We start from the raw sequence: 15,059 nt of genomic DNA, 5'->3' as shown, positions 1-15,059 counted from the left end.
AGTCATATTTCATTTGCAGACTATTAGTTTTACCCTTATGATGGGAACATTTTGTGTTCCCTGCTCATGCGGCGTCCACTTGAAGTACTTTTTTTTATTATTATTGCATTGCTCTCCAAATGGGCTGCTTGGTGTATTTTTTTTTAACTGAACTGATATTTTTTAGCCTGTACTTAAGCTTGCTAATGACTTTTGTTCGTCTAAGGTTTATTAAACAAAAGATGATTTATGTTTATTTTTAGTTCTGTACTTAACTATGCATGTTTGAATGATTTAATTACTAAATTAGGAAGTGGTTGGCTACTTATGGAGGTTGTGTGCTGACCATCCAACTGTCCTTGTTACTGCCATTTTCTCGGTTGCAATTCATCAGGGACAAGTCACTTTGAATGTGGTGGTAGTTTGTAGGATTGCCACTAAAATGACAGTCTTCTCCTTAAATGACACATTCTTGTGTGGATACTAACCCCAAACTGGAGTTTATTTCTGTGCATACCTGACATCCTCCTGTATTTCTATTAACGTGTAAGGTCCTTTGTTGCTTAGATTTTTGCGTCACTGCATGCTTCATCACTACTGCCCAGTGGTTTTTTCTGGGATGATTTGGCCTTTTTTTTTTTTAAACTCATCTTTCCTGGTCTGGGCAGGAGTATAAGCGCAAACAATTGGAAGAACAGAGACAAGCAGAAAGACTGCAAAGACAGCTTAAGCAAGAGAGAGACTACTTGGTTTCTCTTCAGCATCAGCGTCAGGAGCAGAGACCCATAGAGAAGAAGCCACTGTACCACTACAAAGAAGGGATCAGCCCCAGTGAGAAGCCAGCATGGGCCAAGGAGGTAAGCAAGCAAGGGTAGCCATGCCCTCCAGCCAGGCTTTCCCCTGCATGAGTGCATCCCTCAGAAGTGCAGAGTCCGCTCCATGCCATAGTTGGAAGACAGCTCATCACAGGACACAGTTTTTGCCACTGGAAGAACCACAACATCCTTTCTGTAGAGAAATAGCCAGGCATTTTACTCTGCTATGGTTCTATTTTGTGTGTGTGTCTTTGTGGTCATAGTGGGGTTTTGTAAATAAAACAGGAAGTAGAAAAATACTTTTCCTTATATGAGTCCAGCTGAAGTTATAGCAGAAGGAATTTTTTTTTTTTTTTTACTGATTTCTCCTTGGAAGAGTGGGATTAGGGCTTGGGAGATTGTGGGAAAACTCATTTACTGTCTGTACCTGGAGCCTGGACAACACGTGGGTATTGTCATTAATACTACCCTGTTCATTGTGCAACAGCGGGCGCACAATGGACCTCAGTAGTGACCAGAGGTCACTCATAGTTATCCAGTAGTTCCAAAGTAATGGTCCTGAATTTGCTCTACGACTAGAGTAAGGGAGGGTTTTTAGCAACTTAGTTCTGTGATGAGCTGGTTTAAAAATGTGATTAAAAAAAAAAAACTGTTTGGATCAGAGAGGGAAAAAAGGGTGATAATGAAATGGGTAAAGGAAACAAACAAAATACTAGCTCTAGCCAAGATCAGCCACTGCTCAGGGAGCCACTGTGTCTGCTCCTGTACATGACACCCTGGTTTTCAGTTGTTATTACTTGTGGCACCTAGTGACTTCCTTTATTTTCTTGTGAACATAGCTTGTCACTTAAAAGGATGTTTTGGGTTACTTTGTATTTTTATCTAACTTCTTTAGATATTTATAGCTAGAATTTTTTTTTCAAATTATCTAGACAACAACATTACCAGAACTAGATTTCTTATATAAGATCCTGTTTTTATAAAAACAGTTCTTTTTGTTTTTCTAACCTATTCTACCTGTATATAGGAAATGCTGAAAATGATATCTTGATGTTAATTATGGTGGTTAATGGAAGGTGGAAATTTTTTTTAAAACTGAATTTTTCTTTTAAACTTTGTTGTGGTTCCATATCTTCTTAAAATCCTTCATGATTATCATGCATTATTACAAAATAACTTTTATCTTTAAAATCTTTAAAAAATTAAGTCCATACAGAAGATTAGTTTTGACGAGGGGAAGTACATTTTTCATCACTTTCCTTTAACATTTGTAAACATGATCCATATTTACCTCTGTCTATAACAGCTACTCTTTCTCTTAGATCAGTAACTCAGTTTTGTAATCCTACTCCCAGGTACAGCAGCGACCCCTTAATAATCCACCTGTTCTTCCAGCTAAGCAGAATCACTATGCTGCTAAACAGCAGCTGACTCGCTTCCTGGCTGGCAGAGGTGCGCCGTCTTCCTCCACTGCCAAACTACTTTCTAGCCATGCCAAGTCAAAAGCTCCAGCTAGACCAGACTCACAGAGCCTGACTGTGGCAGGTATTCAGAAAGCTGAAAAACTGACCTCCACAAAGTTAATGCCAGTAGCACCCACAGGAATTCACAATTCCAGATCAAGACTCCTGTTTCAGCGTCGCTCATGGAAGAAGGATGGATCAGCAGCTTGCCCTATTAGACGTGGTTTGGAAGAACAACTGAAACCTCAGGAAACCTCAAGGACTGGAGGGAGATGGCCAAAGCAATCTCGCTCCCAAGGATGTAGCCCAACTCAAGATTTAGAGTCTAAGGTCATTTCTGCGTCCTCTCCTAACATCTCCAAAATGACAAGTCACCACCTGCCCATTAGGGCAATTAAGGAGGGCCTTAGACACTCCCATGGACCTCAGGACAGGAGGGGCATGAATTCCTGTGTCTTTACTCTCCTAAGAAATGCTGCGTCACTAAATGACTTCTCCTTGATGCATGACCACCAGGCCTTCAGTGTTCCCAGCTCTAAGCATGACTTTAGAAAACAGACACCTTCAGATTCCATCCAAGAGGACTGTGATTCCTTGCAAAGCATCCCAGAATTCCTTCTTTCCCCTAGGCAGCTCCCTCATGCACAAATGCACCAGAAAAGATGGGACAGCGTGGAACAGTTTCCATTTCCTCCCTTCGGCCTCTACCCAGTCTATTCTGATTTGAACTTGACCACTTTAGCTTCATTGTTTTCTGGGTGCTGTTTGTCCTCATCATTAAACTTCCTGGCCTGTCCTCTCTATTCAGAACAAGTTCACAGTTCCCAAGCTTTCAGGAGCCCTGGCATCCCTGGGGACAAGTTTCTGCAGATGTCATCAAGGCCATTTTCTAGACCTCCTAATTTCCCTATGCTTCCTAGCCAGGCTCCTAGCAGGAAGAGAAACCTCACTGCTGGGCGTGCAAACGGCATGGCTGTGTCATCAAGCACTCCTGATGTGAGGGTCCTTGGCCAGCCTAAGTCTGTGCCACCTCTGGTGGGTGACATCTTCCAAGGTCCCTGGCTTCCCAGTCCCCTGGTGTTCCTCCTTTGGGCTTCATGCACTTCCAGACACATGTGGGGAATCCTTTGGGAGTTTCACATGTAATCCTCTCCTCCTGGGTGTGGTTAACATACTCCAGCTTCCAATTAACCCTGCATCTAGTCATCAAACTATTCCCAAGTCTTAGAGTGGGTGATTATATTTTAGAAGAAATAAAATTATTTAGATGGTAAAAAGTGACCGTGCTAAATTTGGGACTGAAGCAACTAGTATACAAATCAGAGCCTTCTTTGGTTTGATTCATCATTTTTTGAACACCCAATTTCGTTAAATTGGGAATAAAATGAACATGAGAATTCTTATCTTCTTGATCTTGTAGTGCTTCTCATCAGCCATGTACGAACTTTTCTTCTAACTCATTATTTTCAGATCTCATTTCTTATACTAGGAAGGAGAGTGGGGCTCAAAGTAGTCAAACAATAACATGCCTCAAGACTTGAAATATGAACAGAATTTATAGCTTAGTGTTTTAACTATGTCCTGATAAGAAAACTTGGGTTAAACTCTCTGGAGGTAAAGAGAACTTTTCAAGTGCATCTTCTGTCAGGATATAAATTTGAAGACATCCTCAGCAGTGAAGAGAGGCAGCTGTGCCCACGCCACTCTCTCCTGTGACATGGGGTCTGGACATTTTCGGCCCTTGTGCTAAGGAAGACACTACCTAGCCATCTTCTACCCACTTGCAACCTCTTCATTAATCAGCTCCAGCATGTTTCCTAACTCAGCTCTGAAGCTTCTTGTTGGATATTTTTTTCATCTTTGATTACCCTTCCATCCACTTCTTATCTTGCTCATTGCAGAGCAACCGTTTTTCATTGGTATTATAGTGTTGTCATGCTTCATCCTCTTTGTCTTCGTTCTTCATTTTGTGAAAGAGAAGTGATCATTGCATCTCATTATCTTTCCCACTTCTTACTGGATACGCTCTGAGCAAATGAAAATGCTTGATCATTTACAAATCGTGTTGTGCTCTTCCTTCCCTCCTTTTCCTGAGTATTCCATCTGTCCTGAATGTCACATTGGCTTTGCTTTTCAGATTTCAGCCAGGAAGGAAGTTGTCTCTGAATTAAAAGAATAGGGATGGTCATGCCCCCCATCCTGCACCTGCTTTCAAATTCTGTACTATTTCTGGATTGGGATGAAAGTCAGACTTGTTCTGTGAAAACAGAAGCATGATGTTCTGTTGAACCTCAGGAAAATTTGAAGGTCTTTTTTTCTCATTTTTTGGACCTTGGGATTCCTTTTTTTTTCCTGCTGTACCTTAAAATGGCATGTGATTGTCTGGGCCTGGTAGTAACTCTGTAGCACCCCCCCTTCCTTCCCCAAATACATAAAAAAAATTGCCCTCACACCCAACAGTGACAGAATGCTCTGTTTACATAGTGTTGCACGAGATAGTATTTTAATTTTTTTTAACACTCCATCATGTTCTCTCTCCGCCATGCGTGTCAGTCATCTGGCTATAGTTTTATTTGGCAAACAATGATCTGATCAGGGCCAAGATAGCTTTTTATTTCCCATCATCCCATTGGACCTTGAAATCTCTATATAAAAACTTCTACACTTGGATCTCTCTGTTGTGCACTGATTTTTTTTCCATTTTTATATGAGTTACTTTATATATGAGGTTTCCAAATTATGAGTGTTTGCAGCTCTGCTTTTATTGTTCTTCAGTTTCTGCTTATATTTCTTAAGATTTGACATTAAAGAAACCTGGACCCAAATAGTGGGGAGCACCTTTGAGTTTATGTTCTTCCATTTCCTGGCAGTGTGGCCTGGGCAAGTCTTGGGGCCTTCCTGAGATGCACTTCCTGGGCACCTCCAGCCTCACAGTTAGAAGGATCAGGGCAGTCTCATGTGTCTGTTGACACTGAAACTCTGGTACCAATGCAAATCAAGTATGGATTCACATTTAATTCCCAAGGCCACTGCAACCACAAGGAATGTTTTGTCTTTGTTGTTTCTGATTTGGATTTCACGTAACTGATTCACATGCATGTCTATCACCTCACTCACCTCTCCCCAGTAATAGATAAGCACTTTGCTAAGGACTTGCTTCACTACTTTTAAGTTATGTGCTCCTTTCAAGTGGGATCTATACTTTTTCTTGGAATATTTGTTATGAGTGGACCTTAGAAAAGTCATTCTAGCCCTTATCTTCAGACAAGATTGCATTTTAAACATTCCACAGGAATGAGAGTCTCTTCTATGCTCAAAGGTGCCCTGGAGAAGAGAGGATCCTTCTTGCCCAGTAAACATCTGCCTTGTGGTTTTGCCAAAGAACCATATGACTCACCTTTTATGTGCTGGTGAGCACAGGGTCAAAGTATCTAATGAGCACTTAGAAGTTATTTATTGACTTTTTTCCCTTTATCTAGCATTGCCAGTAAAATACAGAAAACACATTATTTTGTTCAGTAAGAGAAAAAAAAATTCTCATACAAGTATGCTGAATTTAGCAATTAAGTAAAACCTTCTAAGGCTTGTGTAGACCCAGTGTACCCAACATCATATAAAATATTATGAAAATGACATAAATATATTTAACTGTCTGCATGTTTGAAACTACTTCTATCATTTTGTTTAGAAAACCTCAAAAAATATTCATTATTGTGAAGTGAAACAATCTACAGACTGTTTTCAAATATACAAGCCAGTTTGATAATTGATATTGGTAGAATGTTTCTCCTCTACATGTGTAAACATTTTTATTTATTTTGAAGTTGTTTTATGACTCTTGGAATCAACAAATTTACTTTTAGCTGGGCATAGTAGTGCACGCCTATAATCCAAGTGACTCTGGAGGCTGAAACAGGAGATCACGAGTTCAGAGCCAGCCTCAGCATCTTAATGAGGCCCTAAGCAACTCAGCAAAACCCTGTCACTAAATAAAATATGAAAAAATGGGATCGTGGGGGCTGGGGATGTGGCTCAGTGGTTAAGTGCCCCTGAGTTCAATCCCCAATACCCTCCCAAAAGAGTTACTTTTTGATCTTCTATATTTGTGTAGCCTTTCTGCATCTCATAGGCCTTGTCTGGCACCCCCATAATGCCCAGTGGACAGCTCAGCCCTTCCTGAAGTAGAATTGTATTTCTGAGACCAGTTTTTTCTTTCTCTCTGTAAGGCTGTAGTAAATAGTATAGTATTTTTGCAGAGGTAATCCAAGCCTCTTTAAAGTTATTTTAGTTTACATGGTAAAATGATTCTTTTAATAAGAAAAAGAAATTGCTTTGATAGTGAAATATGATCAATCTCTGCTAATCCTGTGCTCTGTGTTCACTGGTAATCCCATCAACAAGAAACCCTTTGTAACGGGTTTTTGTTGTTATCATCTAGAACCTGGACACTCTATCAGATTTACTAGAAATCTCTTTTGGGTAATGTTCCTGATATTTTACGTCTTGGCAACAGGAGTTGCAGCAGATGCTCTGCTACTAGAATTTTCTGAGTATCCTCAGGCAGATTGAAACATATCTTGATTGTGCCCCAGTTTTTAATCATATATAAGCTTATTCTAGGCAGAGGGGACTTGTTTCTTTTTTTTGTCTCTTTCTCATATCTATCTCTAATTAGTAGACATACATTGTCATAAATCAGGGGAGAGGCCTTTTTGCCTGGTTTCAATATATTCAGAAGGACCGTGTTCCAAATATACCATCCAGCTTTCCCTCTGAAGCACCATTTCCAGTGTTTGTTTTTGGTATCTTTGCTCCAATTCTTCAGGTGATCCTTTGGTGTAAGTTCTATGCAGCATTGCCTTCCCAGACACCTTAAGACAAGATTTTCTTGAGGTAAAATGTGTAGCCAGATACCTTATTATTACAGCCTTCTCATAGATTTTTCAAATTTCTTTGGACACACTCAATTCCAGGAAATCACAACACACTGGACCCATCCTGAAATAATTTTTAAAGTGTAACAAATTGTTATTTAGACCATACCTTTTAGAATGCTATGCCTGGAACATATTAATGGTAGAATTTAGTCCATAAACTAAGTGAGAGAAAGCATAGGAAATTCTTCTAGAAGTGCATTAGTAACATTTATACACAACAATCAAATCCATTAACTGCCTGTGAAAATCAGCACCCAATTTTCTGCCCTGTTTGTTTTCTAGTGTAGTTTTAGACCCCCGGGTGGCCTGTGGGTCTATAAGCAGGAACACTTGTTTTACTGGAAGCTTTCTGCTGTCATTGGTTAAAGGAATTCTTTATCTCAAAAGTGATTTCTTTGCTCAAGATGGAGTCTTAGAGGCAGACTTTTCTACTATTGCTTTTTAAAGTGCTGCGTCTTAGTGTGTATTTTAAACTAAATGTATTTTAGAGTTAAAAATAATATTAATTACAAGTATCCCCTCACTCTGAATAAATTTGGTTTCTGAATTTGGGATAACAGGTGGGTAGAGTGCAGACAGCCAGGTGTTCATCTGATGTGTGTCTGAAATTCTTGGGTTCCTGAGCTCAGACATAAATGGTTTGTATAGTAAGAGTTCAGATGTTAAGAGGGACTTGTAGGGATAATCAACCTGTATTTCCAAGTAATACGTGTTCTGGATTTTGAATTTAATAAAGAGAGATTAATGTCTGTAAAAAAAAAAAAAAGAGGGACTTGTACCTGTCATTCATCTATTAACAATATTCCCTGGAAATAAGAAAATGGCTGATATTTGACTAATTCCAGTGGTCTAGAAATATTCGCCTTCTTTTCCAGGTGTCTGGCATTTGGAAAGCAGTATGTTACACGCCTTCGTCTCACTTTATGTGTTGCTGTCACTGTGGGATTCTTTCCTCTTTGTGGTCTTGTATCAGGGTTGCTTTATTCTTTTGCTCGATGCAATCATCAAATAATGATTGCTGATATAATACTTGGTATGCATGCACACATGAAGTATACCAGTTCTGGTTTATATTCCTGGCTTTTTTGCAGCTAATCTCATTTGGTGTGTGGTGAGTTTGTGGGACATGGAATCTCAAAACTCAAGCCAACTGGATGCAACTGTATGTTCCCTGCACAGCCATGGTGGGAGATGAGATGTTCCCATTACCCCCTTAGTGGGGCAGAAGGGTTCTTTCCTATTGGCTTATCTTACCATGTTTAAATATTAACAAACTTATTTTGTATATGAGACGGAGTCTGCCTCTAGAAAGATCCAAAATGGGGCAAGGGATGGGAGAGAACAGCATTTTTAAAGTTTTACTTCAAATCAGGGAGTAAAATGAATAACATGGTACAACTGTGCAGACAGAACTGAATATTGAGTCAGCAAAAGAGAACTAATTGCCCAGTCTGAGGAGTCATCAGGGAGAGGAGAAGGGCAGCATTGCCCTGGCAGGTTTGGGAAGCTGGACAATTAGCTTGACCCTGAAGAAATATAGGAGATAAAGATGGGGAAAGACAGATCTGAAAGGAAAAACTGAGGCCTCTTGAAGTTGTGTAAGATCTTACATCATGTCTCACAGTATATGTCTAAAAATCGAAAATTTTCTTCAAGATTGTCCTCTGCGATAGTCATTCTGCCCTAAATATGTACTGTGGGGTAATTGAACCTTCCCTGTGAAGAGCCTAAGGTCTGTTCCCTGCTTTGGGCTGAAAGAGACCCTAGATGATAGGGAATGACAAGGGAATGAAGTGGCCTGAGAGGATAGGGCTGGAGGAGAGAGAGGGGGAGTGGAGGCAAGGACATTGCCACGTGTGGAGAGCAGAGGGGAGGAGGGGAGAGCAAGGCAGGGGAGGCCATGCTGGGAATGGAAAGAATGAGGAGCAGCAGCATATTTTAGGGAGCAGGGAGGGACCATTGAAGAGAAAGAGCCCTAAAGAGAGAAAAAGAAAATGATACAGGGAGTCTGTTTAAGACAGGCGGTGCTCATTAAGGGGGCAGCCTGGAACACCCACATGCCTATCAGAAGCGTGTGAAGAAGTACAGGGTTCATGGACTCAACTTCACTCTCTGCCAGCCCTTCCCATGGTTCTTTCCCTCCTCGTCCCATGAGTCAACCCAACCCAAGTTTCTATTTTCTCCCAAGCAATCTTAATGCCTAGTGCAGTTCCCTTTGATCATCTAGGGTGCAGACTGTCTCCCTGGCTAACCCCATGGCTTTGTGACCAACCTGCAAGATATTATTCCAATCAATGTAAGATAAGCTCTTAGTAGGCTCAGCTAACTGCAGTAATACAAGGTAACGGGTTATGGCTCAAGAGTTCTGCATTTTTTTGTTTTTTGTTATTTTTGGTGCCATAGTGTTTGCTCACATTTAAAAAAAAATTAAATTAAAGCTTTCTGCAAATTTTTGAAGCAGAGCAGAAAGGAAGACTCATGGCTCTTTGAATTGATCAGAGGGACTCAAAAATGGCTGTGCAGGTGACTACAGAAAATCCTTACTGGGAATGAATTAACTTCTATCCATTGAGGCTCTCTTTTCCTTTGGCTTCTAGGTAGAAGAACGGTCAAGGCTGAACCGACAGAGTTCACCTGCCATGCCTCACAAGGTTGCCAACAGGATATCTGACCCCAATCTGCCCCCGAGGTCGGAGTCCTTCAGCATTAGTGGGGTTCAGCCTGCTCGGACACCCCCTATGCTCAGACCTGTTGATCCCCAGGTATAATCTCTTCTTTATTTCACTGGGCATTAGGATGTATGATAAAACTCAGTAAAAGCCCAGGGGGGGGGGGGGCTGGGACTATGGCTCAGTGGTAGAGCACTTTCCTAGCATGTGTGAGGCACTGGGTTCGACCCTCAGCACCACATATAAACAAATAAAATTAAGGTATAAAAAAATACAACAACAACAACAAAAAGCCCACGGGATTATAACATGGATTTAGGCATAGGAGCAGTCAAATGACAACCCTTAATGTCAAAGTTATATAGCAACATAGAAAGTTCCACTGAATTTGAAGGATAGAGGAAAGAGTGAGAAAGGAAAAAGCACCACCCTTCACTTGGAGTCAACCACACCATTCCTTCTTGGTAAACTGGCTCCTCTGAAGACTCCTAAGAGTTTTGCAAGGTGAGGACAAAAATCTTTTTGGTTATAATTACCAAGACTAAAATTCCTATAGACCTTTGAGGTCTACACACACACACACACACACACACACAGAGAGAGAGCCTTTTGTTTCTTCGTATTTTGCACTGGAGTCTGAACCTAGAAAAATTAAATGAACTTGGCATAGTAAAACGGAGTCTTCTAAGCCAGCCGTTTCCCCCAGCAAGCTCACCCGCCAACTGCTTCAGCATCACCCAGGAACTAAAGAACGTCCAGCCCCACTCAGCACCTTGGGTGGGGCCTGGCAGTCTATGATTTTAACAAGAATTCCAAGTGATTCTGCTGCCTTTAGAGTCTGCAAACCACTGTCTTAAGCAACTCAGTGAGGAAAAGAGATTATTTCACTTTTAGGAAAGGAGAAAATTTCTGGAAGCTCTAGAGGACTTTTAAATTAAATACGCCTGAAATGGAATATGAAGTGAAACAGAGCATGGAATTCCATAGAAAGACATAGGTAATGCAGCTTTTTACACCTGTCTAGAATTTCTTCCAGGCATCCACCTGTGTTAGGACTTTCCACAATGTATTTTAAGGTCACTTTTGAAATATGGAATACTATCTGAACAGGAGTTCAAAGAGCAGTGATAAAATCAAGTATTCTTTGTGATTTAAGTTCACCTCTAATAGATGGCATCCAAGACTTTTGAGAACCAGCCATCTCAACATAGCTTCTTCTGGGTTGTTTTTCTATGTACATAATGCTTTTATGCCTACCTTCAAAAGGATACATTTTTTACAAGAACTTCTCTTTTAAAACCCCCAACTCTGACCTTATAAGGTTTATTTTTCCCCCTGTTAATAGGGAGTTTAGGAGAAGACACTTCTTTCTAAAAGTGACCAGAAAATGAAAAATATATTTTATACCAGCTAATTGGGGGAAATATTTTTCACATGCCTCAGTTTTTGGTTTTATTTTTTTTGATTGATTTAGGTTATTTTTAAAGTAAGTTTGTGTCTTGCAGTAGATATTTTTTAAATGTGCTCTGGTTTTAAGTCCTATTTAATGTATTTAGTGATGATATTTAGCATTGGTGAAATTTTCATTGATTCTATTCCGATCGAAGCCTTAACATTCAGTGGAACTGGGCTTTGAGGACTCTCTCCAAATTGTCATTAATAACATGCCAACTAAAATTTCAGACTAGACAAGTTTGACAAGTCCTGTACAAAGCAGATACTAAACACTTGTTGAATTCATGGTTTGATTAGAAAGCTCTCTAGATTTCTTTCTCAGCCAAGATCTATGGAACACCTTCCATAGATGGACACAGAGCTAAACTCAGCATGACAGGCGTAGCTCGGGTCTCCAGGGAACTGAGCTTCCTGAATGGGAGTGTTGGGTTAAAGAATCATTAAAGATAATGAAGTGTGAACAGTGCTATGATAAAGGGGTAACCAGTGCCCTGGGTTCTGATGATTACTCTTAAGGACCCCCAGTATCACTTCAAGACTGCATGTCTTGTCTGCACAAGCAATATCACCAGATGGCCAGTGGTGAGACTTAGAACTCACAAGACACATCCTGGTGCCAAGCGATGGTTAATGCTGTAGATGGTCAGAGGCAGCAGCACAGAAAGCAGGACATGCAGAGGTTAGGCATGTGGGCCATGGGAATTAGATACTAGGTCCCAATCCAGGCTCTAGCACCTGTCAGCTGAGGACTCACCATGTGGCTTAACCTCTTTGCATCTTATGATGCTCATGTGTAAGATGAGGGAAATGGTTGTGTCCACCTCATGGTGGACTCAGTGAGTTGACAAGAAGTTTAGAGCAGTCCTGCTTTTACAGAGCAACAACACTCTCAAAGTTAGGTGTTTTAAAGGAGGAAGTTTGTAATGTTAGAAGAGAAGTGCGTAAATAGATTGCTGGTCAATAAACGCTCGCCAATACAGCTATTGTCACTAGCATCACATGATCCACGGCTTCTCAGAAAGCCATTTAACTTGTTGCCAAAACTCCAATTCAGCCCTACACATTGCTCTAGATGGGAGATTCTGAAGGGCTGTTTAAAGTGTGCTGTGGGCATGATGGACCCTGTAATTCAATTCTCAGGCCCTGGAATTTTTTCCCCTCCTTCAACTGATTGAGACACTGGCAGATCTTCTTCTAATAATGTTGCTCTGATGTTGGTTTGTGCTTAGATCCCGCAGCTGGTAGCTGTAAAATCCCAGGGACCTGCCTTGACCGCCTCCCAGTCAGTGCATGAGCAGCCCACGAAGGGCCTCTCCGGGTTTCAGGAGGCCCTGAGCGTCACCTCTCACCGCGTGGAGATGCCACGCCAAAACTCGGACCCCACCTCCGAAAACCCTCCTCTCCCCACTCGTATTGAGAAGTTTGACCGAAGCTCTTGGTTACGACAGGAAGAAGACATTCCACCAAAGGTAATGTCACCATCGCGACCATCATCCCCATCATGATGGTCATGAGCACATCACCACTGGTCCCACCATGAAAAGCCTGGTGATGCTGACTTCCTCCCTCCTCATACTTGTCTTGGTCCCTCCTCATTCCCAAGCTGTGACTTGGATTATCACTTTTCATTTCTGACTGTCATCTCCCCAAAAGAGCTGAGACTCAGGTCAGTTGAATGGCTTAGAAGTATGTGTCCTGTACCAGAATTGGCGCTCTCAACCCAAGCATTCCAGACCACTTTACTATCCATATTAAAAATAGAATAATGGATATTTCCAATGATGACCACATCTACTTGTAGACAAGTTGAAAACATCCAGATAAAAAGTAGAACATTCATTTAAAGTAAAACTAGATTTCAGGAATTCAGAAGGTGCTATTTGCCCTTTCAAACTTCTGGTTGGCTCCATGTAAGGACAGCTTCTTCTAGGCTAAGTCACAATTCAGTTCCAGCCCTGATTAATTACTAAGGATGAAACTTTAGGGTAAAATACCAGCCTTTCCACTGGACAGAATAGTCCTGAGTTCAAGTTCTTTTGTTCTCCTGTACCAACTCATTGTTAGTTCCCAGAAATGTTCTGGACTGTGACTGTAATTGGGCTACAAACAACCAGCATGTTTTTCAAAATACTGAAAACATCTGTACATTAGATTCTTCCTAGTTCAGGAATCCCCTTTCTCCTGAACTCAGTGCAGAGAGCTGTGACAGACATGGAATTTCCCACAATTTCCAGGAAACAATGCCATCATTAATTCTATGAAAAAAGATAGTATAATATTACAGCAGAATTCCATTATTTTGAAAATGAAAACAGCGAATGATGGCTTTTTTTTTTTTTTTTTTTTGGTGGTGTCCTCCTCTTATTGAAGCAGAAGCGCCATCAGAAAAGGTTACTTAGGAGCAAAGATTAATGTGACAAATGAGGTACGTCAGAGAGACGGAAAGTGGAAGCTATTGGTCCACTCTAAATACGTACAGCTGTGTATTTGTAAAGGTGGAGTAAACTCCAAATTGATTCAGATACTTAAGTTTTAGTAATTAAATTAGACTCTTTCAACTCTTCAAATGTTCATGTTTACGAAAAGAAAAAGTGAAAATAGCAGTAGTAATATTTAACTTGAATTGATGGTAGCACCGCTGTGGTCACTCTCCTTCACTTCCTCATCTTTATGTTAAAATGGGATGTAATAAAAAAATTAATTTTTCAAAACAGAGGCTGACACTTTACATTGAAAGTCATTTTCTACACTAGAAGTCATAATGTGACTCTTTCAAACCGTGGACTCCTTTGGTACTCTGACAATATTTTATTTCATAAAAAAGGGTCTGCATGAGTTTCATCAAAGGAGACAGATTTGAATCTACCTTGAGCTTTTCCCGGATAAGCTAATAATTCATTTTCCTGCTGTACCTCACAGTCTCGGTGGTATTCACACAGACTTTTTGATGGCCCTTTCAGTCTTGAAAAAGTCTTCTGACCTGGGGGTTTAAATGGTAATTGCAGGTTAATTAGCAAGTGGAAATATCCAGGAGCCATTGTATCAGGTTCTCCAGTCTCACTGAAATGACTTAATGTCCCGAGTTCTAGCCTGATATCCCAGTTTCTCTGTGGATTTCATAGCCTGTTAGTGGTAATGTGAGCTAAAAATGGAACTGGGCACTGTCTGGGCGGCTTTCATCTTATGTAGCCACCAGTGAGGTAATGGTACCCTGAAAAGGTTTCAGGAATCTACCACTCTTGGCCAAACGAGACGTTAATCACACAGAGCTCAGAAAAATCAAGACTATTAACTTAATCTGTCTTTAAGTTTGCTTTTAAGATTGGAAATCACCCTCCTTCATGGTTGCTGGTATGCTTCAGAGTCTTTGGTCTGCAGATCTTTGTTTGGTTTTATTTGGGGAGTTTAATATTTCTTTGAGGAACAAATAGTATATAATTCTTCCATATTTCAGGTAGTTTCTGTAACTTCTGCTTATCATTATAAAGGAGTAAGATTTTCAGAGAGGAGTCTGTGGTCACTGTTTTCTGGAAAATATTCCTGAATTCTGCTTTTCTTCCAGGTGCCTCAAAGAACAACTTCTATATCCCCAGCATTAGCCAGAAAGAATTCTCCTGGGAACGGTAGTGCTTTGGGACCCAGACTAGGCTCTCAACCCATCAGAGCAAGGTAAGGGAAGGAAGGTGACAAGTAAAGGAAGAAGCCTCATCCGCCATTGTCATCATTGCTTTCCTAAAAAAA

The 15,059-nt window shown here is 40.7% G+C and overlaps 1 protein-coding gene across 4 annotated transcripts in view; it reads left to right on the top strand.

Moving 5' to 3' along the window:
* Nucleotides 1-15,059, top strand: part of TNIK (TRAF2 and NCK interacting kinase) — a 381,644-nt gene that overhangs the window by 308,459 nt on the left and 58,126 nt on the right. For all 4 annotated transcript variants that reach the window (XM_081301723.1, XM_081301721.1, XM_081301722.1 and 1 more), the window contains exons 15-18: nucleotides 648-836; nucleotides 9,792-9,956; nucleotides 12,548-12,787; nucleotides 14,881-14,987. In XM_081301723.1, coding sequence (XP_081157849.1) covers nucleotides 648-836; nucleotides 9,792-9,956; nucleotides 12,548-12,787; nucleotides 14,881-14,987 — 701 coding nt within the window. The remainder of the gene's footprint in view (nucleotides 1-647; nucleotides 837-9,791; nucleotides 9,957-12,547; nucleotides 12,788-14,880; nucleotides 14,988-15,059) is intronic.

Source organism: Spermophilus citellus (assembly GCF_964194105.1).
Source record: "Spermophilus citellus genome assembly, chromosome: 7".
Lineage (NCBI taxonomy): Eukaryota > Metazoa > Chordata > Mammalia > Rodentia > Sciuridae > Spermophilus > Spermophilus citellus.
This window is presented reverse-complemented; position numbering and strand designations above follow the sequence as displayed.